The sequence below is a fragment of the Pteropus medius genome, unplaced genomic scaffold (genome assembly GCF_902729225.1).
Source record: "Pteropus medius unplaced genomic scaffold, Ma_sr-lr_union100, whole genome shotgun sequence".
In the NCBI taxonomy this organism is placed as follows: Eukaryota; Metazoa; Chordata; class Mammalia; order Chiroptera; family Pteropodidae; genus Pteropus; species Pteropus medius.
This window is the reverse complement of record NW_024349800.1, coordinates 36800357-36827359: the sequence shown is the minus strand read 5'-3', so window position 1 is coordinate 36827359 and position 27003 is coordinate 36800357. Positions and strand designations below refer to the sequence as shown.

Genomic DNA, 27003 nt, shown 5'->3' with positions numbered 1-27003 from the left:
AAAGTCAAGTGCTTTTTAATTATGAAAACTTTTTAAAAGTTTCAACAGTGTTGCAGAAAAAAGGAAAATTGAAAACAAAAGGGGAGAGGGCCTGTAAAATGGACTTGGAACAGAATTCAGATTGACCTTTCCCTTACTGAAATTCAAATATATTTGACTGTGAATGACAGGAAACAATGTTTTACGCTCAGTAGCCACTCAAACACATGCTCTTTAAACATTCTAAAAAAATTTATTCTACATATTCTAAATTCTCACCCTAGAATTGAGTGTGATAAGCGATATCCAATACAAAGTTTCATTTTAGAATTGAGTATAAGTTATACTTAATACAAAGAACTTTCTGGCTCAAAAGTACCAAATAATACATTGTACTTTCTAAAGCTTTGAACACAGAATGTAAGTGAACGTGTACTGATAAGTATGTGCTAGTGCTTGATAGATGTTCTCATTTAATCCTGACAATAATCCTAAAAAGTAGGTATCATTTCATGCAGAAAAGAAAAATTGAGGTTTAGGGAGGTTAAATAATTTGACCAAGGCCTCACAGCTATTTTCACTAACTGGAGTTTCATGCCATACACTTCAGTTGTGTGTTTATAACTGCAGTTACGTCAAAAATTAAAGTGCTATATTTGATTAAGATACAAAACATAATATTTTTGGTAATACCGCACAAGCACAATTTAATGGGAGAATAGTTTTAAACATTAGACAGTTAACTGATAAATCCCACAAAAAAATTATTATATAACTGCATCTGAGTAGACAATTCTCTCAAAAGCCAGAGTCATAGTCTCATTTTCTCCAATATCTATGGAAAGCTTTTTCAGTTTGCTAAGGATTGCCATCTGAGCTGCTGTTTTTATTTAATATGTAATTTCACCCATCTTACTTAAAGTAAGAAAGTAGCATAAATGCAACAAATAAGCACATCATGTTCTTTTAGTGCACATCTGCACAAAGTTAAAATACAGAACTTGCCGCGGAGATAATGCTTGTTTTTCAAACAGAAAGCTATATAACCTAAAATCGCTGATATTTTGAATGGAAACCTGTTACACAAAAGCAAGGTTCCCCCCCCACCTCAAAGAATAAGAAAAGTCTTTGTAAGATTTTTTTCCTAAATAAGAAATTCTCAAAATTTATATGACTTCAGATATAGCCATTCAGTTTTATGTAATCATTTCCAGCATGCAGAAAAAAAAATTTAGGAGCCCAGGACTTGGTTCATTACATTAAAGCAACACGATACCCCACAGACCACAGAAGAACCATGGTGATGCAAAGCCATCACTTTAAAAATGACTTAATATTAGCCCATATGTGTGGGCCAAACACATAGGATTTATAAAAACCATGCTGCAAGGGCAAAGAACTTTTAGTTGTCTATCCACTCTCAATACTTTTGAGGTTTTTGTACTTATTAATTTTATACATTAGTTTTAAAGTAATTATATCAATAAACGAAACATTAATTTGCAAGAGCACGATCATTTTAGAAATAAGTAGGTACAGATAAAGCTGGTCATGATTTGTAATACAGGTAGACATTCAATGATTTTAAAAGAGAGTGTATGCTAAGAGAACCCTGCCCTTCTTAACTGTGATTGTAGATTAAGTGGTGGAACACAAATGGAATTTCAGTAATAGTTTGTTACACTAAAATCCACACATATTATACATATTTTTAAATCTGGTGTACTGAATATTAAAGACTGAGTATAAATTCCAACGTGGCAAAGGAGAAAAACTTGCTACTTCTTTTACATTACCGACGGGGAGCTGAGTACACACAGGTGAGCAGGCAGCGGCACGCATTTAGACTGGCTTCACCACATCTACCATTTCAGCAGCCAAACCAAAGGGGCAGCAAAGTAAACTACACTTTACTCATCACAGGAGCTTTTCAAACTTCTAACCTCTTTCTTAAATTGAGACACTGAATCCTTAAAAATCTTCACTCATGCAAAATCCATGAGGAATGATAAATTCAAGTAGAGTACATTTATGGAGAGCCCCACAGAAGCATCTACTGTACTCTAGAAGCTAGTAGGTAAGTGAAGATAATATTTAATATTTAAATGACTTTTCTTAGCATGTAATCAACCATGGAAAGTTACAGCAAGTAATTTTTCACGAGAACTAACATCTGACTGGCTTTTGAAAACTTACGTACTGTAGATAAACTGTTTAAAAAGGTAACCCTTTCAGAAAGGGTAGCAGGGTTGTTCTGAAGGCCCTTAGAGATTCTGATCTGCGAGTGCAGTTTTAAATGGCATGTAGCTATTGGGGAAGCAGCAGGGGTATTTTTATCAATGGCTGGGTACCACTGGAGTCTTTGGGTACCACTTGCTGGGTATGATATACTATATGATTAAAATATAAAATTTTAATTTAAGAAAACCAAATGCATATACATATACATCCAAATGAGTATATAAAAATGGGAAGGCATTATGTATTGAAATGCTGTGACTGCTCTAAAGATTTCTAAAATCCTGTTTTAGAAATTGCCTTAGAAATAAATGTGTAAGTAACAAAGAAAAATCAGTTTTCTTACATTTTAAAAACCAATACTCCCCCCACCCTCCCAAAAAAGGATCAAAATTCCCCCGACAACCTATTACTCAGCTTTATGGTCTTCTTTCCATTGAGTCTGGTTGTTTTAAACACACGCCCGCACACACGCACACACAGCTCACATCCTCAAATGATAGATTTACTAAAATCAAGGCTCTTCAAAGGAATGTGATAAAATGCTGAAGCCAACCAAAAGTAATTTAGAAAAGCATATTCCGCTTTCTTCATTGAGTATTCACTGTGGAAGAAGACAATGTGAAAGTTTGATAACAGAGCCTTTGCCCTCAATGAGCTTACACTCTAATTTTAAGTAATAACAGTATATTGGAATAAATCATTGCCCACATATATCTGGTCTTTTAGAGGTAGGATTTTACATGAAAGTAAACAGATACTTTGAAAATGCTCAATAAAGATTATTCCATTTCATTCTCTCAAAATTTATTGTGGCTACAGATTTGTAGATAAGGGAATCAAAACTCAGATTAAGTGACCTGCCCAAAGTTACAGAGCTGAGACCACAAGGTTGTAGCTTAGGTAAAAGCTGTCATATATCACATCTTCATTAGCACTCTTTACTCCTTTACTCTGGGGAATTTTCAATGCAGACAGAAGATTTAGATCTCAGATAAAATTTGGCACCCAGAACCACTGCCTGGGAGCAATTTATTATTTTAAAAACCAAATTCAAAAGGAAAAAGTTTGGCTCTGTTTGAGTTACTGAATAAGAGTCGGACAAAATTAAGTTAGTGGTTTCAAAGGCTGCAGACTCTCTACAGCTCAAAAACACTGTTTAGAATTCATATAATTTAATTTACTGGCTGTAAAGCCATAACTTGGATTAGTGACTGTGAATATGTGAAAGAAAAAGGCAAATAAAAAAGTAGTGCTCAGAAACATATAGGCTAGAGCTGAAATTAAACAGCTCCAGCACTACTAGGGTATAAAGCCCACGTATTTGGGTATAGGGCTTTCTTCCCTGGGAAACAGGCTTTTATTATGGATTCCATCCTGTCAAGGAATCCTCCTTTACAGAAATTGGAAAATACTTAACATCTGCCATTTCTATAACCTGCCTGGTTGTCATCTGAATGGGCAGAGCCACGTTCCATTTAAAGAATGGGCAATCGAGGTTGAAGTAATTTGCTTATGGTCACTCAGAGAGTCAGAAGACAGGCTAAAATTGAAATCCATAGCTAGACTGGGGACAGGAAGGAGGGCGGGAGGAGGGAGATAATGGAAGACTAAATCAATATCATACTGAGTTTCAGGCTCCAGACTGAATGATCTAAACGTGAAGAAGAGAAGAGAAGGGCAGATACTTTGGAGCTGGAAGAGATTAAAGCAAGCACGACTTTATGGCTGGCCCGCAATTCCTTGTCACTCTTCCTCCACTGGGTACTAATAGGCTGCTCCAGATTAGGAGAGTAACCAACATTTTCTCCAGGCCCACGACCTAGTATTAATGTTAATTAACAATGTTAAATGATTCAAATTATATCCAGATCTCATGGTAAAAAAAATTTTTCCTGGGAGACTAACAGTTATAAGCTCCCTTTTATGGCCCGGCTTCACAGCCCCTTCTCAACCACAACAAAAATAACAGCAATAATAATTATAGCTACGACAATAACTTATTGCCTCTAATGATGAGGATTCTCTATATATTAACTCATATAATCCCATGAGATATGTACTATTATTATCCTCATTTAACAGACAAAGTAACTGAGGTACAGGGAGGTTAAATAATTTTCCCAGATCCAATAGGCATGATTTGAACCCAGGCAGTCTGGCACTACACTCCTTCCAGATTGTTAAGTGAAAGTTAGGTAATGTTTCAGATTCTTAAACTTCCTAGTTTCATCTAGCAGCCTTGCCCGAAACTTCGTGTGGGGTATGTGTTGGCATGGCGTGTGAGACATTCAATATGACGATCAATTCCTAAGAACCCCACAGCCTGATCGTCTGATTCTCGAGTGGGTAGATTCTCTTTCAACATTTTTCTCTTTTGTGAAGGCCCTTTTGAAAATATAATGAATGTTACTTCCTGGGAATTACAGGAAGATGTTTGGGATTTAACTACTAACAAGAAAAAAAAAAGAAAAGAAAAAATAAAAGCCTCTTTTAGTAATCTGTCCATTTATCACCTTTACATTTCAGGTTTGACCTCTCTATGACATTATGCCTCTTTATGAACAGGCAATTAATATTGTGTAATCGTAGCTCCACAGAAGAAGTTAATGTGGGGAACTATTGATACGCATCCGAAGACATCACTTATTAAAAGCCAGCAATGATTCTGCCTTAATTTTCATGTCCGAATGCTGCCAACTCCTGTGAGGCAAGTCCAGAAAAATTTAAGATCTTTCAAGTTTACAAATAATTTCTTAGGTCTGTTTGTCTAATCTTCATTTATTTTATAGCATTTGTAGGTGGATTTCTTTTCAGGCAAGTTTCCCCACAAAGAAACATGTTTTTATTAATGCAGATGTTAGTTGGCATGCAAAAGCAAAATAAAGCTGCAGTGAATTTAGATGTGGGAGGTGTGCTAGACATACTCACTAGGCCAAGTGACTTACCCCTCAGAAAAATTACATATCACCACAAGTGATGGGCCTTCTGGGTTGCTCAGAGTCGAAACTATGAACATTATATCTGTGACTGTCATTGCTCTACTTCTGCTGTTTTATTTTGAAACAAAAACAATCTAAACTCCCTGTATGACAGCTGCTCATTAGCAAGACTTCTTTCCTTGCTGGGCAGAAAGCTAAGGTTGGGAAGAATGTGATAAAACCTCTGAAAGCAACTCTAAAAGAAGAATTGGGAGATGCTAAATCCTTCAACAGGAAAAGGAAAGTATCACATTGAGATGCGCTCACTCATTAAAGGTCTTCAGTATGGGCCACTGGTCAGTATCTGGCTTGACTTACTTAAGCTCTGTGGCAGAGAGCAAACCATACAGACCTCGAACTGCTTTTGGTCAAGGAGCACTGGTTGGGATCCATTTATCTCATTACGGAATCCCTGTGTTATCTGATGGGTTAATTCAATTTTTGTTTTTTTGTGTGGCTCCCACACTCCAGCCTTACTGAGCTATAATTGACATATAATATAGTATAATTTTAAGGTGTATGACATGTTGATTTGATATTCTTATATAACTGCACAATGATTACCACCATACCATTAGCTAACGCTTCCATCAGGTCACATATTACCCTTTTTTTGTGTGTGTGGTGAGAGTATTTAAGATTTACTCACTTATTAACTTTTGAGTATGTAATACAGTATTATTGGCTACAGTCACCATGCTGTACATCATATCCTCAGAACTTATTCATCTTACAGTTGGAAGTTTGTACCCTTTGACCAACCAACTTTCGGTCTTAAAAACCTGACTCAAGTTTTTTGTAAATTAAGAATAAACATTGCTTGGCTTTTGTATAGAAGATTCCCTCCTGCCCAAATTTTGTCAGGTTATACGATTACTCCAGTCCCAGACCTGTATTTTAAATAGATGGTTGTTTACTCTCTGAAAACATATTTTTCAACATTGATTATAAGGGTCAGAAATAGGAATATGATCAGTAATAAAGGAAATATCATAGTACTAATATTATAGTATAGATATTGATTCAAATCATTCCTTGATATACATTTACCTAGTCCATTAGTGCTGCATGTCATATTCCTGCTATACAGGCTGCTAACCACTTCTAGAAACTAGTCTTTTAAAATTTCTCCCTAATGGCCAAGATGGAAATAACAATTAAATACTAGCTAATGCTTTATCAAAACGAGTGCTGAGTGACAGTCTTGGCATTAAATTTCCTGGCATTTTTCAAGTTGAATTAAGAACATAACAACTTTCAAGCTTAACTATCTGGAGTGAATCAAATTCTTAATGCAGCAGATTCTTTGGGAGAGTGCCAGGTCTCACTGTGACATGTACAAATCAGCATAATCTGCAGCACAAAGCACTACCTCCTAGAACCTTATTCAAGGAAAAGGAGAAATCGGATACTTGCCTTTGGCTCTCTTGATCAACTAAAGCAGTAAGACAAAAACAGAGGAGGCATGGGGGAGAGGCAAGCCCTAAAGAGGATGTTTCTGGGTTTCATTCTACTCATAACATAGCAGCAATTTTACTCATGGCCCATAAGACCCAACACAAATAAATCACTCACACATGGGGACATCATGACAATTTCTAGATGATGACAGCAAATTGTAAGTAATCCTCTTTTATAACCTGTCTCTCTTTCTAGCCTGTAAAATCTAGGAAGGCCTGGGCTCTAGACACATTATTCTGTGGAGACAGGGGAGATCCTTAAATCCCTTTAATCCACAAAGGATGTGAAAGAAGTAGTCACTCAACATGTGGGATAGGCAATGGCAAAGAGGATGACCTAGATGGTCTAGCAACTGTTTTGCTTACACAATTGCATTGACCTCTGCAGTTTAGACTACAGAAAAAATATTTAGGTTAAATTAAAGCTAGACATTTCATTTTGCTCACTGACAATTAAAATTGTCAATTCCTGAGTAGTTCCCTTTTCTCAGTGTTCTTCTATGTAATCATCTTTCCATTTTCTATTTCTATCATGCATTCTTTCATTAAACAAATATTGCTATAGCAGTTTGTGTTCAGTACTGGGGACAGAGTGGTAAACCAGATTTATAAGATCCCTGACCTCCTGGAGCTTACAACATACAAATTATAAGAAATCTTAAATTTAATTGCCACTAGCCTGGCAAATCTGTTATGAAATTTTCAGATGTATTATTTATTTTGCAGGGACAAGGACAACTGCTTTACCTTAACTCACAATATTCTATTGTTACAGCTTTACCTTAACTCACAATATTCTATTGTTTCGTACTTCTTTTGGACCATCTAAGTCTATTATGAATAAGTGGGATAAAGTAGAGTACTAAGGTCCACAACAAAAGAAGCTTTTTAATTAAAAAAATTAAACCTACTATTCTTTTTTCCTGCTTTTATATAAGATTGGTCATCTCTTAACATCTCTGATCTCTAAGATCAAATCAATGATACCCATATTTTTTTATATTCATTTTTTTTACTCAATGAATTTTTTTGTTGATAATTTTGTTCATCACTTAGAATGTGCAAAACACGGTGGTAGGACCTGAAGAATATAAAAATGAATAGAGGTGTTGTATCCTGAAGGTGCCTCCCAAAATAGGGAGGATAAAACTTACAAATAACCATAAAAGGAGTCAATAATAAAGTGCCCTCCTCCCACATTAGGGTTTTTATACTCTCTGATTCCTCTTCCTGGAACACTCTGCCCTCAGATATATGCACAGCTAACTCCTTTGCCTCCATTGAAACTTTGTTCCCTGACTACCCTACTTAAATTTGCAAGCCCTTACCCATAACGTTGGTAATTCTTGACACTCCCCGCCGCCTGCAATTACTCTGCTCTTTCCACAGAACTTATCATCTTTCTCATACAACTGATTTATTTATTATGCTCGTTCTATATTATCTCTCCTTGAGAGCAGGGAACTTTGAATGTATTCTAAGATTGCAGAACAGTATTTGGGATACAGCAGACACTTAGAAGGAACGTAGTTAATGAATAAATAAATGATTCTGTCAATTCTAGCCCCAGTTAATAAAAAGACAGTAGCACCACTAACCATTCATTATGGGACAAGAGAGGAAGACCAAGCCTTTTTGTTTATTCTTCTGTCTTGTTTTTGTGTGGAGCTGGTGAGAAGGACTGATGGGAGGAGAAGAAGGAGTTATAAAGGAAGGGACGAAAGGAGAATTCAAGCTTCAGTTTTAGATATATTGAGTCTGGATGGGAAGAGGCCACTGGTTTTGACCATCAAGAGGTCATCAGTTGAAAGCATAATTTCAGAAGTGATAAGGATAGAAGCCAATCCGTAAGGGACTGGGAGAAAGCAAGCGGTAAGAATTAGAGGCAGGTAATTCTGAGAAGTTTGGCAATGAAAAGAAGGAGCAATGAGATATAAGTTTTAGGGGGAAGTAAGATAAAAGGTGGTTGTTGCTTTTAGCTTTTTAGGGAGTGCAGAAGGGGGAGACCGCCGCAATAACATGTCTGTGGGACAAAATGAAAGGAATGAGTGCTGGAGACAGATACAAGAGACAGTCATAAAATTTTACAAAGCTATAAGATCTTGCTCATTTAGCTGCCACCCTCCCCACTGACCCCAACTTTTAGAGGTGAGGCAACTACAACACAGACAGAACAAGACAATGCCAAGGTCAAGAGTCCTTAGCAGCACCCTGTGAGATGTGAGGGTAGGGAAAGAAATAATCACAAGAAGGAAGGGAAGCTAAGGGAAGTACAGAACTGAATGAGTAAAGACATGGAGACAATCTAAAGAAGGAGATTGTAAGGTAGCTTTAAATTTTTTCAGTGAAGTAAGAAGTAATCAGGTAAATAGGAGAAGACTCTGAAACAAGTAAAAGAGATTTAGAACAGAATGGCTTCAAAGAACTACTGAAAGAAAATCTAACTGTAGCAATAGTGAGTTTCTTAATCCTATATTCTTATATCTTCTATAACAGAGGTCTCCCAACCCCCAGGCCACAGATCGGTACTGGTCCGTGGCCATTTAGGAACTGGGCTGCACAGTAAGAGGAGAGCAAGTGATGCTTCATCTGTATTTACAGTCATTCCTCAGAACTAGCATCACCACCTCAGCTCCATCTCAGATCAGCAGACATTAGATTCTCATAGGGGCACTGGTCCCTGGTGGCAGAAAGGTTGGGGACCGCTGTTTTATAATATGGATTCTCCTATTAAGTTTTTCAAATTGACATTTCCTAAAGACCTTGCAGTATTCCTTTCTCTCTCTTACTTAAAAATATCCTCTGGCAGAGGTAGGAATATTTCTAAGATGGATATGCTATTCCTGCTCTACACCTTACTCCTCTCCTATATTAATAAGATACCAAATATGGTCCCTATCAAGCTGCTTGTTTTGAAATGCACACACCTCATTCTAAAAAAAAAAACATAATGGAAGGGAATTCTTTTTAGTGCAAAATTCAGGAAACATTACATCTACGACGAAACAGCATAAAACTCTACACATTCTAACTGAAGAATCCATTTCCTTCAGATCCCTTAATAAAATAAATAGGCAAAGTTTCCTCTATTGGAGGAAGTAATGTTTTCTCTAGAGAAAAGGTAGAGTCTAATTTCAGCCATGTGATGATAGAGAATAACACTCAAAGCTAGCATATTCCAGACACTCGTTTCTTTCTTTCTCCTCCCACTCCCTTTCTTTTTCCTTAAAAAGCACACATAACAAGTCACTTTCCCCTTGTTACTTTTCTGTGCTGAACACATACTGTCTTTAAGCGTATGATACCCTTAATCTGAAAGACTGTTGTGATTATATTTAAATCTGGCTCCAAAATAGCTTTTTAATTGTGACCTAGTTAAGAGCTCAGGCTTTGGAGTTGTTTCAGACATGGTTCAAATCTTGCTTCCATCAGCTGAGTTATCTTAGATGATTTACTTTACCCATCTGAGATTCTGTACCTAAAGTAGGAATAATTATAGTACCAATCTCATAATATTGCTGTGAGGTTTGAACCAGATGATGCTTCTAACGTTCCTGGTAATGAGGAAGTACTCAATGAATGTTTGTTTTTATCTGATTATTAACTACTCCGCAAACCTGATCAAAGCTGTATTTTACTCCCTAACCCTTTCAGCATCTGTTTTCCAGTTTCTATTGGTTGAAATCCTTAAAGACCTACCCCAAATGTCACTTCCTGCATGAACCTTATGAGATAGCCCTATCTGAAAATGACCTATTTCTCCTGTGAACAACCTTTGTGCTTCACAAAGATCACTTACTAATTATTGACCATTATTATGCTTACTTATGAATAAGTTTTATCCTATTTTAGAATTCTTGAGAGCATAAATCACCTCTATGCATTTTTATATTCTTCAGGCCCTACCACAGTACTTTGTACATTCTAAGTGATTAATAAAATCATAAACAGTAAAATTCATAGAGTAGAATGAAACCATAAAGAATATGAAAAAGACATGAGGAACACTGAAGTGATCTGAGGGGTTGGGGCTCTTAAGACTATTTGCATAAGAACAAGAAAAAGAATAATAGGTTTACTTCTTAAAAATTAACATTCATATTTCAAAAACATGACAGCATTATAAGCAGATATAAAAAGTAAACTAAAAAAAATTTCAGCTCACACAACAAATCACTTTAATATTTCATAGAGAATCCCTACATGTAAATAAAACTTTCAAAAGTAATATAATAAAAATAGTTTAAAAAAAAGACTCTTTAAACCACTAATGACTAACTGAGGTTACAAAATATCATGATCTCAATTTTCTAAAATACGAATATGAGAGAGAACACCATAAATACAAAAGTGAAAAGACTTAATGGCTTCAGATTTCGGTGTATTTCTGAGAGTGACATTATGGGCAGAATGGCATTAAAGCCATTAATGTTTTTACTGGTTTTCTGATATAACTAAAAATGGAATTTACTGAAATGGAACTTACTTTTACAGAACTGAAGTCAAACCAGTGATGACCTAATCATATCCTTAATGGCCTTTTCTTCCCTAGGAAGATACTTATGTAACACCATATGAAAGCATGAACTACCTATGTTGAGTGATGCCTACACTAAATATACTTGAAAGCCAGAAATGACTATCATAGTTCCAAAGTGGATAATGGGGATAGTAAGTTTAATTAGATAAATTACCAGTTTTGTCTCCACATTTTAAAGGTCAGGAGTTGAGCTTCATGTACAAGAAATTTTTCATGAAATAGTCCCTAAGTACCCTGCTTCTGAGAGACAAGGCTACTCCCAAAGGAAGTATAGAGAAGGGTGAAGTCACTGGTGGGACTTTTATGCTCCACATGCAGAAACTGGCTCATTTAAAAATTGGCAGAAAAGTCCGTCCGACAGGAGAAATTCAAGATTTCTCAGGCTTGAACATTGCTGGTGGCATTATAAATCAGTATGTTACTTGGCAATGTATATCAAGAGTCACATACACTTTTAAATCCTTTGGCAAGAGTAATTTCACTTCTAGGAATTCATCATAAGGATTACTACTAGTACTGTTATTACTAAATTACAGTTCAATCATGTGATGGAATATTGTTTAGCCTTTTAAAAAGAAGGATATGCAGAAACAAAAAAATGTGCTTATATTAAAAGCAAATTGAAAAACTCATAAACCACATTAAAATTACATTATGGAAACAAATAAAAATGTGCACTAAAAAAGACACTGGTTTGCATTAACAAAATGCTAATTTAGTACCAATGGAAACATCAGTTGTTGCAAGAAGTCTATAAACCCATGTGCACATATGCATCTTCTCAAATAATAAACACTAAAAATACAATTACTATAATGAGATCACAAATTTTTTTTTTATATTAAAAAAATGAGAACCATGTGCTAAAAGACTGAGAATACAAATACAACAAGGATGCCCACTTTCACCACTCCTATTCGACACAGTCCTGAAGGGCCTAGCCGCTGCACTAGGCATGAAAAAGAAATAAAAAGCATTTAGATTAAAAAAAAAAAGAAGTAAAACTTTTATCTACTTGCCGATAACATACTTATTTACATAGGAAAATCTAAATAATCTACAAACACCTACTAGAACTAGTAAGTGGAATTAGCAAGGCTGCAGGATACGAAGTTACTATAAAGATCAACTGTATTTTTACATGTTAGCAACAAATTTAAAAAATTCCATTTACAACAGTATTGAAAAACAAAATACATTCAATAAAATATATGTGAGATGTGCACACTGGAAACTAAAAAATATTGTAGACAGAAATAAAGGAAGACCTAACTAAATGGAAAGAAATAATAAGCTCATGATCAAAGGCTCAATAAATATTAGGACATCAACTGTCTCTAAATTCACTGACAGACTCACTGTAATCCCAACATAATCCTACCAGTTTGTTTTGTTTTGTTTTCTGTTTTTAATGGAAATTGACAAGCTCATTCTAAAATTTATAGAATGCAAATCATCTACAATATTCAGAGCAATATTTAAAAAGAACAAAGTTAGAGGACTTAACACTACCTGACTTAAAAACTTATCATAAAGCTACAATAATCAAGATAGTGTGGTACTGAAAACAGATCAATGAAACAGAATAGAGAGCCAGAAATAGATCCACACTAATTCAATCATTTGATTTTCAACAAAGGCACCAAAGTAGTGGGTAAAGGCAAGTTGTGTTGTTGTTTAAATGTTCATATGGAGAAAGAAAATGAACCTTGACTCCTGCTTCAAATCATACATGGAATGTAATTTCTGATGTATCACAGACCTAAACGTAAAAGCTGATACCATCAAGCTTTTAGAAGAAAATACCAAATACATTCATGACTTGAAGTAGGCAAAGGTTTCCTACACAGGACTTGGAGAGCAAAAACTATGAAAGAAAAAAATTGATAAATCAGACATTAAAATTAAAGACTTCTCTTCGTCAAAAGACATCAATAAAGAGGTAAGTCACAAATTAGGACAAAATATTCGTGAAACATTTCGACAAAGGACTAGTATTCAGAGTATATTTTTAAAAATTCCCACAACTCAAGAATAGAAAGAAAACAACTCAATTAGAAAATGGCTAAATGAACAGACATGAAAAGATGGTCAAGGTCACCAATCATCAGAGCAATGCAAATGAAAACCACAATGAGATATCACCTCACACCTGTCAGGCTGGCTATCATCAATAAATCAAAAAACAAGTGTTGGCAAGGATGCGGAGAAAAGGGAACCCTCATATACAGTTGGTAGGGTTGCAAATTGGTACAGCTACTATGGAAGTTTGGAGTTTCCTCAAAAAATTAAAAATAGAACTACCTTTTGACTCAGCAATTGCACTTCTGGGTATTTATCCAAAGAAAACCAAAACACTAGTTAGTAAAGATCTATGCAGCCTTATGCTCATAGCAGTGCTATTCACAATAGCCAAGATATTGGAGAGCAACTTAAGTGCCCATCAACAGACAATTAGTTAAAAAAGTTATGGTACATATATACAATGGAATATTATTCAGCCATGAAAAAACATGAAATCTTACCATTTGCAATGACATAGATGGACCTAGAGGGTATTATGCTGAGTGAAATAAGACAGAGAAAGGTAAATACCATATGATTTCACTTATATGTGGAATCTGAGGAACAAAAGAAATGAACGAACTAAATGAAAACAGAAAAGGTACACAGAACAGGTACCAGAGGAGAGGGGATTTGGAGGCCAGGTGGAAAAAGGTGAAGGAATGAAGAAGTACAAATCAGGAGTTACAAAACAGTCATAGAGATGTAGAGTACAGCTTAGAAAATATAGTTAATATTATTGTAATGGCTGTGTGTAGTGCCAGATGGCTGCTCGAGTAACTGGGGGATCACTTCGTAAATTACATGTCTAGCCATTGTACTGTATATATAAAACTACTATAAAATAATTTAAAATGAAAAAAAGAAAATGGCTAAATAATATGAATCAAGAGTTCACAAAAGAAGATACACAAATGGCTAATAAGCACATGAGAAAGTGCTCAATGTCATCAAGAAAAAATGCAAATTAAAACCACAAAGAAATACTACTACACACACAGCAGAATGGCTAAAATTAAAAAGACTATCAACATATGATGGCAAAGATATGAATTAACCAGAACTCTTATGCATTACTGGTGGAAGTATAAATGGTACAACTACTTTAGAATAAAGTCTATAAGTTTCTAAGAAAGTAAACATTCACCTACCTTATGACCCAGCAAATCCACTCTTAAGTATTTTCCCAATATAAATGGAAACAAGTGTCAATAAGAACAAAAAAACTGTACAAGAATGGTCACAGTAGCTTTACTCATAATAGTCCAAAAGTGGAAACAGGCAAGTTTCCTTCAATAAGGAGAATAAACTGTGGCATATGTATACAATGGAATAATTCTCAGCAACAAAAAAGGAACAAGCTACTTATTTTTGTTACGACAGGAATAAAAATCTCTAAACATCACACTGAAAGAAGCCTTACACACAAGAGTACAACTATATAGTATCATTTACGTGAAGTTCTAGATGAGGCAAACTTATTTGTCATTGGTAGAGAAAAATCAGAACATGCAGTTAACTCTAGGAGGCTGGGGCAGAGATTGTCTGGGAAGCGTTAAGGGAATGTTTTAGGATGATGGCAATGTTTTTTGTCTCGGTAGCAATTTGGGTTTCACAGATATAGGTATTTATTTGCCAAAACTCAATTAATGTATACTTACAATTTAACTGTACGTGAATTTTACCTCAAAAGAAAAACGAATTGCTAAGAATTATAGAATTCTAGTTAAATTAATATGCATGTTGAAGTACTACTTGAAAGCGTATTGATGTCTGCAATTTTCTTTAAAATACATAAAAACAAACAATGGACTTGACTGACAGACAAAAAGATAAATAGATAAGTGGAAAAACACAGTATAATATTAATGATAAGGAGATGACTGTAAAAACTTTAACTTTTCTGTGTGTTTAAAATTCATAATAAAATTTTGGTAGAAAGGTACCACTAGTTTTTACTTTTTCTTTTTCTTTTCTAAGTTCTCTATAATGTGGGATATAGTCTAAAATTTTAAACGTTTTTAAAAGAACGGAAACCAGTTACATTTATCAAAATAATGAAATGTCAGTTATTTCTAAACAAGTTAAAAATTTCACTATAGAGTCAATGAAAGTTAAAATAGTCACTATTTTTATTTTTTTTAATTAAATATATTGGGGTGACATTGGTTAATAAAATCATATAGGTTTCAAGTGTACAATTCAATAATACATCATCTGTATATTACATTGTATGGAATATTACTCAGCCATAAGAAGAGCCGAAATATTACCATTTGCAACAATATGGATGGATCTTGAGATAATCATGCTAAGTCAAATAAGTCACACAGAAAGGGTTGAGAACCATGAGATTTCATTCATATGTGGGATATAAAACTAAAAGCAATAAACATTCACTATTTTTAAGCCCATTATCATTTAACTCACTAAAAGCCTTAAACTGTTTAGTTATATAGCCAGTCACTATTTTCGAACTAATTAAAATTTTTTGAACTAATCAAATGTGGTATTAAAAAGTTTTTCCTTTTAATGCCTTAAACATTTCCTTGTACTCAAAAACCTCCCCCATATCATTGTGTGTTAATGTATGTTCAATAAAAGTACATCATTTCTTAGACTTTGTAATAAACAAGCAGGGAAGTATTTCTTAAGAAATCTTGAGTTGGCAGTTTACTTTCAAAAGGACTTTATCTTTAGATAAAAGCACAAGCTTTAAGCCAGGTGCTAGTCATTTGTGTCTTGTTAATTTCCAAAACAAACAGAAGAGAGTGCCATGCAATTTCCATTACACACACTTCACTGTTAGTATCAGGGTTTATTGGCTTGACACAGCTCCAGGAATAATGGTTTCATTCCTCATTGAAATCAAATAATGTACCACATAACTTGGCAATGCGGAACTTCTGAAAAATGTTGTCATGTTAAACATGGTCATATTTTTAAAGTCTCCATTATGCCAAAACAAAGGCCATTTCTGTAGAAAACTCACTCTGACATGGAGAATTCTCACAAAGGCCTCAGACTTACCTCATCGCTATGTCATATGATTCCGGGTGAATGCAAGTTTGGTCTAAAGGATTTGGCTGCAGCACAACATTCACTGCGATTTTGCTCTTCTTTTTGCCCTGCTTCTCATTTGTGACCTCAACACCTGCTGGCGATGTCACGGCAACTCCCTGAATTGGGCCTGGAGATTCAGTGTGCTGACTACTGTAACCATTTAAAACAAGGGGCAGGGAAATGGGGTGGGGTGGTGAGGTTAGGTAAAAAAGAAAACAATCTTTAGTTAAAAATGTGCTTATTTCTCAGCCATACACAAAGAGCAACCCGATTCTGGCCATTCGCTTCATAGAAATTATCACTTATTTGTTTAAAACCGTTAATAGAGTTTTCTGTTACTGAAAGCCAAAAACGTTCTTAACTGATTCAGCCTGTATAACTGGCATTCTAGAAGAGAAAAGAGAAAAACAGAAGGGAAAAAAACAAGAAGAAAGAAAAGGAGAAGGGCAAGATGATTTCCCAGAGCTGAAGAAAAATAAAAGTTCTCAAAAGAACCTATTTTGAGTACAAAATAGGATGAATAGAAAAAGACTCATATTTGACATACTATGGGGAAACTTTAGAATATAATTTTATAAATCATGAGAGAAAAATAAAACATTTCTTTGAAAGAAACTAGAATCAGACTGGTATCATTTTTCATTGACAAACATCAGATGCCAAAACAGTGGAACAATATCTTAAAAAGTTCTGAGAGAAAATGATTTTGGATCTAGAATTATATATCTAGACAAACTAGCATTCAAATAGGAGGACAAATTAAAATCATTTCCAGACATGTAAGGCAAAGTACAATCCACATAGCATACCCTCTCTGAAAAGAATTTCTTAAGGTTATACTAGAGCAAAAACAATGAATTTTAAAAAATGATAATGTGGGCTACAAGAAACAGTGATAAGTACAGAAACTATATAAACTGAAGTTAAATAATTCCTCATGAATAATGTAAAAAATATATATAAAAAGAACAGTCTGAAACTAAAATCCCAGGTCCTCTCATCATGGAATGTAGAGCTGAAGGAAAAAGGTTGGGAAGACACCTAAGGTTCTAGTCTTCTCCAAGAGGACAGAGACACCAGAGGTCAGTCCAAATCAAATTAAAGGTAATCGCCAGAAGAATAAAAGTAAGATATACAACAAGAAATCACTAAGGGGAGATAAAGATGAAGTGGGAAAACAAGGACAAAGAGAAAACCTGTTAACTGATAAATCCAACAGCATGAAAGGAAAAGAATCAGAAAGCATAATGAAGAGAAAATATATAAGATGGAAGATTAATTCTAAACATGTCAGTAAATACAACAGATGTGAATGTATTAAGATTGAGCAAAATCATGAAATCTATTTGTTTAAAAGTCATATCAAAAATTAAATGCCATAGAAAGTTTGAAAATAAAGAATTACCAGCCATATTCTGAAAAGTCATACATAACAATATTGCTAGCAAACAAAATAGATTTCAAAGCAAAAAACACTCAATGAGATAGCAGCAGTCCATCCTGAATATAGGTATGATCTATTGAAAAGATACAATGGTCTTGAATCTTCAAGTGCTTCATTATCAGTTGAAAAAATACAAGGCTTTAAAACAACCTCGATGTTTATCAGTAGGCACTAATTAGATTAAATTATGGTCCATCCACAAATTAAATACTATGCGGACATAATGATATAAATCTATACGTAATATTTGGAAAGAGATCCAAGATATACTACTAAAACAAAAACAAGTTTCAAATAGTTGTAGAGCATGATCCCTTCAGTATGCACTTAAAAATAATAAACATACATACAAGCCAATACGAGTATACATTTATTTTTAGGGAGCAATATATAAGGAACTATTTTGAAGTGAGTTGAGGTGTCCTTTACTTTTCATTTTATTCTTTTTTATATTGTTTGAATTTTCTAACCAAGTTAGAAAAACATACACACTGAAAAGCATACATACTAAAAAACACGGGATTATTTTATGTCCAATTTTTTTTCATTTCTGGCTTCTGGATTTTGTGGTCTACCTAGAACTTCTACCACTCCAACTTTCTGCAAACTTAACTCATGTTTTCTTCGGATACTTTTACAGTTTCACTTTTTCCATTTAAGTCTATGACCCACCTGGGATTTATTTGGGTATCAAGTATGAGATAGAACTATAGCTTCCCCCACACATACCAAATTCCTACCAGTTGTTTTAATATCACTTGTTGGATAATTAATCAATTTCCTCCACTATTAAAATATCATCTTTATGATAAACTAAATTCTGTCTATGTGTTGGAAGATTTCAGACTCTATTCTGTTTTATTTCTACATCGAAAGCAAACTGTTTAAATACTATTGCTTGATAATGTATTCCACCATCCAGTAGGGTGGTTTTCCCTTACTTAGTCTTTTCCAGAATAAAGATTATTTGTCCATGTTACCTTTATTATAATTTTGTCAAAAGAAAAAAAAATATATATGAATGAACCAGGAAGGCCCGAAGTAGTAAATATATAAAAGCTATTCTTTCATGATTACTAAATGCTGAGAAGTTTACCTAATTTCTTTGCTTTTGTGCTACCAGGGTTAGAAAGCAAAAATTTAACTCTTAATCTGCACAAGCGATGATGCTTTGGTCAGTTTCAGTGAGGAGGGAAGTCCAGCTACACTCAGGGAAATGGCTGTCAATACGAAATGGTCATTGTGAAGTCCTTTTTGTCACCTCACCTTGCACCAATCCTTTCCACTTGTGATGCTCCAGTCACACGGGCCTTAGTTTCATTTCTTAAATATAGCATATAGGTCCTGCCTTAGGATCTTGTGCCCGTACTGTCTGCTCTGCCTGAAATGCTTTCCTTTCAATCCTTATGTGGCCAGCTCCTTAATCTCATTCAAGATTTGGCTCAAAAAACTTTTCAATGAATAACTCATATAAAGCAGTTATACTGCTCCCCAAGACAGTGTCACATCTCTGTTTTAATTTTTATAATACTTATTAAATCCGAAACTATTTATTTTACTAATTTATTGTCTGTCTCACACATTAAAATTTTAACTCCATGAGAAGAGAAAATGTGTTGATTTATTCACTGCTGTATAGCAAAGATGAGACAGTCATCACATACTGAATAAAGAAATGAACAAGAGACACCTAGGATTTATGCCAGAGAGTAGGATAGGTAACAATAAGAGAGGAGGTTGATAATAGAACCGAAAGTGTACACTTTAATAATCACCTGCAAAATGTTCGAATATAATCCTGGTTGATTCTGATGAAGCCAGCACACTGCTGGAAAGATTTTGGACCCAGTCCTTTCACTTTTTTCAGCTGTTCTCGGTTGACGAAGGGTCCATTTTTCTCTCGCCATTCAATAACATTTTTGGCTCGGTTGGCATTGAGTCCAGCAATGTGCCTAAAAAAAATAAACAAAATGAAAAATGTGACAGATATAATAGCTCTAAGAGTACTGAAAGATCGCATCTGAAAAGACAATGATATAAAACATTTGCATTATAAAAAATTGCAATCACATATTGTTGTGCCTCTAAGTTAATAAAATAAAAAGAGTTAAATTAAAAGAGAAGGAAGAGAGTTGTCCAAGAGGAGAGAAGGACAACGGAATGCAAAACAATGACAAAATTAGTAAAACCATAAAGATGCTGCTAAATTGGTCAACACTGGTGCAAGAAAAAGAACTGTTCTCCACAATATTTCTACACTATTCACATTCCTTACATTTCGGCCTAGTTCTGTTTAGCTTACAAGATGAGTTAGCAGCAGAAGTTACAACAGCTACACTTGCACTGTACTTCTCTATTGTTTTTTTATTGTCCCGTTCTCATTAATTTAAAAGACTTGAACTATAGAAAGGTACTTATACATGAATGTCAAGGTTAGTATAAAAATAGGAGAATTATATCGCTAGGTAGTATATTGGTGTTAATTAAAAGACTACTATTTAAGAGAATCTTAATTGTATTATAGAATTCCTTATATGGAATTATGGAATGTTAGTAGCTACTGTAGAAAAGAAACACCTTAAAATGTAAGAGAAATTTTCTGCTATACCAGTTTCAAAGGAAAAACGTCCAGATCTTTTCCAGGGGTCCAGAATTTCATGTGTCATCAGCATGAAATGTAATAAATGCAAGACTATGAACAAAATAGCAGCTCTTCCATAACCCCAGAAAAAAAAGAGTATATAAGGTGTGATTATAGTATCACTATCATTTTGATCTGTGACCTGCAGAATCAAGGTAAAAATCTGGTAACTATACCTTTAACCCGCAGACTTTATCTTTTGGTTATTACCAACTTTGACAGATGTATGCAAGAGACTAAGCTGGTGAAAAATATTGACCCGCATGTGGTAGGAAACAGCTCTTTTCCATGTTAACCTTGTTTAATTCTAGTAATGACACTAACACACTCAATGGCAACCACATGCTCTTTACTTTAGATTCCCAGTATTAAACATGATAATGTCAATTGTTACAATCCATTTTTTAAATGCTGTCTTCTCTTATGACTGATTACCTAAAGCAATGAATGAACTCATAGATTTTCTATACTGGACAACTTTATACACATGTCCCCTTGTTCTGAGTTTGAACTGCATAGACAGTTAAACTCAAGATTCTGTGATCTTCAAACACAGACTTCTTGTCTCACCTTAACAAAACTTCTGAACAGATGTTAATATCCACTCCCACAAAGCTGACACATTCTTCTACAACACTGTCCAGTGTTGCTTTGAGTAAAGTCTGGGATACATCGTGCTGAAAAGGGAAAGATCAAATATCAATCAAAAGTGAAGGACTATTCCACTACTTTGCCTGTATTACTTGGTAGCTGGCTGAGATACAGCACAGTAAATTCCTTCATTTTTCTTACACACACTGTTAGAAGATACAATTAAGCTGAATTTAAAGAATCTGTGTTTTCTTACTCTCTAAATTACTCATATATAACAGCACCAGCTTTTTTCCCTTTCCTGAAATTCTGCCTAGAGCAGTGGTTCTCAAACATTAACTTGCTATCAAAATCATCTGTAGAGCTTATTAAAACACAGGCTGGTGGGCCTCCCATCCAGAGTTTTTGATTCAGCAGGTCTGGGATGTGTCCTGAAAATTTACAGTCTAGCAATCTCCCTGGTAATGCTGTTGCTGCTAGTTCCGGGAGCACACTTTGAGACTGACTGGTCTCTATCATTCACTCACTGCCTTATAGTGTTATCTTCACTTGCATATGTATTTCCTTAGTTCTTCTTAAGAGAAGAAAGCATAAATTATAATAGGAAGCAGTACACTAATACTCAGTAAGTTTGACAGTAAATCAGACTTAGGTTTCATCAACTTGAAGATACTACTGCTTATAAGAAGCACCATTATTTATGTACCACTAAGAAAACACACTGCTAATTTACACTGATACAATGTTTTTTATTAGATTTTTTATTTTTTAAATATCATAAGAGCTATTTTAGACTCATAAAGTTTTAAAATCATATATCATGCAGATTAAAAAGAAAATAGAAGTAATCTAAACTGGTTCAAGTATTCCTAAAATTTCTTCAGCATTCCACTCTTGTGAATCACTTCTTTACTCAGAGTCATAGACTTTCAAGTTTTTCCACGCGATATTGTCTTTTATGTTATCAAGAGCCTTGGTAATGTAGCATTTCTTAAACGAGAAATATTCTATAGTCTCCAGGATTTTCTTTTAAACTTCAGATGCTCATTCTGTAAGCTTTGACAGTAGTCCTATCTTAACCTTAACGGATAGTATCTACAGAAGAGATTCTGGACAGCAATAAAATTCTTATTCTTACCTTATAGTTCTTTAAACATTTTATTGTTTAATGATTTGTTGACAAAAACAGTGAAAGGTTTGCAGTTCAGTCATGTCTTCAGAATTAATCAAATTCACACAGAAACAACACCATAATTTGCCATAGGGCCAATAGTAACTGTAGGACACCATTAATTATAAGATGCATCCTGATTTCAGAGGCGTTAAAATGCAAGAAAAATTTGCATCTTAGAAATGATGAAAGGCAGTATCTGAAAGTAAATATCTGTTGCCTAATTGAGGCCAGATTACCAAAATGAATAGTTCAGAATACACTCAATGTTATACATATCTCTAAAATTAAAGATCCTCTAGTTGTTTTTCCCAGATGTGACACTGTGCATCAGGATCTCCTCTTTTCCATATGTCCGAGGAAACAAGGATAGATTTGATAACTTTAAACTCTTAGGAAAACAATATAGTAAATAGGGTCCCTAGGTATTGTGATTACATTATTGCCACTTAGTAACAGTGGACGTTTTTGTTCTGAAGACTGAATGGTACAGGAGTACTTTTATATTTCAGAGATAAACTAGTTTGTGACTATCCAGGCCACGGCTTAAATATACTGATGTAATTTTTTTTAAAAAAAAAACCTAATAAGCAAATATAATCATGAAAAATCATAAAGAAAAACCTAAGACCTCAATGAGAATTTGATCACTGTTGAGCCACAGCTTTTAAGAGGCTGGATAGTCTTTTCTTCATCTAAATAGATGAAGAGCAACAAAATGAAAAGGGGACTTTAAAAAAAAGTGAGGGTAGAAGATGGATGATAATTTAGAGGCAAGGACAATGACAGCAACAAGAGAAACTATCTGAAGAAAGAGACAGAACTCTACACAAATAGGAAAAACTAAGTAATGGTTGGGAGCCATTAGAATAAAGATGAACAACTCCATATACTTCAAAGCACATGAGATGCTTGAGCTATAATGAGTAGCAGTTAATCTTGGTTGCACAACCTACCTCTAGCCTTGAACCCTTTTCTCCTTCCAAACAGAAACCTGACTGTGTTTCATGCACCTACCCCACCCTGTGAGGCCATATGCTTTGGGAAAGTTGGCCCCATAGCCAGCAGATGATAATGACCGGTTAAAACCAGTGGTTTTCAAATTGAAGGTTGTTCCCAATTAGTGGGTCATAAAGTTAATTTGGTGGTTTGCCACCAGCATAAAAAAAAATCGAGAAAGAAATAGAATAGACCACATCAAGCATGTTATATCATCCTTAACATGTAATGAACAGTGCAATAAATAATGCAGCCAATCGAGACTATCATTTTAAAGGAATACATAAATTGGCAAGGAACATGTAGTGTTCACTGATATGTGATGTCACTTTGATTTTCTGATACATGATGGCTATTTTGACCAATGACTGAGAGAGAGGTTAAAGAGTAACTTTACAGAGTGATGAAGCAAAGTATCAAAAAAAATGAGAAGTTTATCATTTATTGGCAAAGTGCTGATTGTTTCAACCAAGTTTGGTTCCAAACTTTCACTGTATTTTTCAAAATGTTATTTGAGTATAACATTTTTCAAATTATCAGCAATTAAAATATTTTAACTGAATAAAAGTTAACCTTAAAATGAATCAAGAATAAAAAAAAATAATGAAGCGAGCTCAACTACTAGATTGGGAAGTGTTAATAGTGACAAAATTGAGGGAAACTGTTGACTTGAATCAGCAATCTTTAACTTGAGCTGCATTTTAAATAGAAAAACAAACAAACAAAAAAAACAAAAAACAACTATGTCTTTAAAATACATATGATTTAAAAAAGGATTTAATAAATACACAAAATGATAAAAATGACAGAACCCACATGTATTGCTGGGAATAATATTCTTGTAGATATCAGTCTAAAGCCTTCAAAATTAAAAACCAAACAAAAACACTCAGAACATCCATATCAGAATGGCTAAAATGAAAAAGATGAAGAATATCAAGTATTGGTAGGGATGTGAAGCAACTGGAATATTCAAAATACTATCAAGATCAATGTATTTTAGGTGAAATATGGAAGGCAAGGAGGATTAATTTTGTATGGTTTAAATATAACTTCACATAGAATCAGATATATTTACACATTCTAAAATGCTTTATTGTTCAATATAAATTAAATTAGATAAACTGCAGAGAAATAAAAATGGACAAATTCTTAGAAATATAGAAATTGTTAAAACAGACTAAAGAAAAAAAAAATAAGAAAATCTGAACACATTACACAGGTAAAGAGATTCAATTAGTAATCGAAAATCTCCCGATGAAGAAAAGTCTAGATTGAGATAGCTTCATTGATGAATTCTACCTAACATTTTAAGAAGCATTAACACTAATCCTGCTCAAACTCTTCCAGAAAAATAAAAGAGAAGGGAATAATTCCTAACTCACTCTATGAGGCCAGCTTACCCTGATATCGAAGCCAAAGATACCACCAGGAAAAAAAAAAAAAAAACCAAAAAACTCAAAACTACAGACCAATATTCTTTATGAATATAGGTGCAAAAAATCCTCAATGAAATGCTAGCAAACCAAATCCAATCACATATTAAAGGAATTAAACAACATGACATACATATTATGCATTCAGTATATACGAATTCAAGAACCAAATACTCATTTTTTTCAGTTAAAAAACAATCTTTCTTGTCATTTTTAAACTTATAATTTTGCGATAACCTCAAATTTAGAAAAAACTTGCAAGAGTAGCAAAAAGAATTTCCTTACAGCTTTGTTTAAACAAATACTTCAGTGTATATTTCCAAATACCAAGGACATTGTATTATATACCAGTGTATAATAATTAAATTCAGGAAAGTTATCATTGATGTAATATTACCAAATGCAATGCCCACATTCAAATTTCATCAATTGTCTCAAATATACTTTATAGCATTTCCCAGTCCAGAATTCAATAGACGATCAAACATTGCATTTAGTTGTCTTTTTATATACACTCTGTGCTAGGCAGTTTTCAAGATCTCCAACTCCTGGTATTCATGCACTTGTCACCTTCAGTCTAGAACTCACTGACAATTCTTGTCTATATCAATTATCGCCAAGATTATTTTATCACTCACAATGACCTATCTGTGTGAATAAGTATTTTCAATCTTGACTCAATCAAAATTTAGAAAAATAGGCTCAATAGTATACTATATATGCTCATCGCCCTCGTGTTCTAGACTGAAATAAATTCATGAATGGCTTATACCTAAAAATTAAATTAAGCCTTTCCTTATTTTGGCACTTCACGGCTAAAAAATCTTATATTTAAATATAAATAGAATAGTATTTAACTTAATCATAGGTAGGTAAGGATACATATTTTGAGAAGCTATTCGTTTGCATTACCTTTAATTGTACAGAGAGACATACATATATACAAATATATGTATGATGGGTATAGTAATGGTATAAAATATATTTCTAATTTGTGTCATGATCAAAAGTTATGAAAAATAATGGTCTAAGCCAATCATGGTGGTCTCACTCCATTTATTCAATTATGGCAAATGAAATGTGAGCGTAAATCTGCTGGAGGCTTCAGAAAAAGACTTCACTGCTCTTAACCACAGACCCTTATGAAGAACTGGTCTTTTCTTCTTTTCATTCAAGTATGACTCCTGGAGCCAGAATAAGCATTATGTCATGTGTATGGGACTAGCCTGAGGATAAAGCCGACTCACTGGGGATGGCAGGTGGCACACACAGAAAGACTCTAGTTCTTCATGATACTCTTGAGATTCTGTAGTAACCAGTTCTGGACTCACCTCTTCTCCTACCTTCTTATAATATTGCCTTATTGTTTAATAAAGAATAATAAATTTCCTTATTGTTCAAGCCACTTGAAGTTGGGATCTCTGATATTTTTCAAACTGAGGCAATCATTTTAACCTGGGAGCTCAAAGTCTAGCAAAAAGATGACAATAAAAACAACTAACAATAACCGTACTACCAAACAAGCCTATTATAAGGCTTTGTAGTATTATCTAATTTAATCTTCACAATGATTGTACAAAATGTGTACATGATTTCATGTAGCATAAGAATTTATTATAATAAAGAAATAGTACGATATATGTGCAAAGATGTGTGTATGTGTGTGTGTACAATCTAAAAATTCACCCAGAGGGGAATGATATAAATAAATTATGAAAAAAGTCACAATGTGAACTATTATGAAGTCATTAAAAAGCATAAGGTAAGGCAGAACAGATATTTTACCAAAATATCCTGAAAGAAAAAAGGTTCAAGATAATATACTGAGTTGAAATATTTTTAATTCCTCTAGCAGCTAGACTCATGTGAGAAAATTTCTACAAGGACTACCATCATCTATAATCCTGGATTTTGCCTATGATTCTTCTCCAACGTTTTGCTTAGGAAAGTACTAAAGAGTTAACACTATTTTCTAGAGGTAAAAGTCATACATGTTTAAAGGAGGGAATACTGAAGAGTGCCCGATTGTCCCCATGTCTTTGACATTAAAACAGAGGCACTGATTTTGTCATTTTAAAAACATTTCTAAGCAACTATTATGTACCGGACACCGTGCTAGTTGTGCTAGGTGTTGAAAGTACAGGAAAAATCACATGCACTAGATGTCTTCAAGTAGCTTAGTTTATATTTGCTGAAAGCTGAGATGTGACACATCACCCTCCTGGCAGTCATAGTATAAGAGGCAAGAGGACCCCAAGACTGACTGCGCTAATTGTCAAGGACCTGATGCCAGGAAAAATAAATTGTTCTGTTTTTATTTAAACATTTTATTCTATTTTATTATTAGTTTCAAGTATACAGTATATTGGTTAGACATTTGTATAGTTTATGAAATG

General features: G+C 34.1%; 1 protein-coding gene across 3 annotated transcripts in view; it reads right to left on the bottom strand.

Annotated features, from left to right (window-relative positions):
- Positions 1-27003, bottom strand: part of SRBD1 (S1 RNA binding domain 1) — a 183248-nt gene that overhangs the window by 7517 nt on the left and 148728 nt on the right. Inside the window, exons 17-19 of one of the 3 annotated variants that reach the window (XM_039887259.1) lie at positions 20981-21087; positions 19545-19721; positions 16293-16475 (exon numbers count right to left, since the gene is read on the bottom strand). In XM_039887259.1, coding sequence (XP_039743193.1) covers positions 16293-16475; positions 19545-19721; positions 20981-21087 — 467 coding nt within the window. The remainder of the gene's footprint in view (positions 1-16292; positions 16476-19544; positions 19722-20980; positions 21088-27003) is intronic. The other 2 variants (XM_039887260.1, XM_039887261.1) reach the window with 2 other exon arrangements.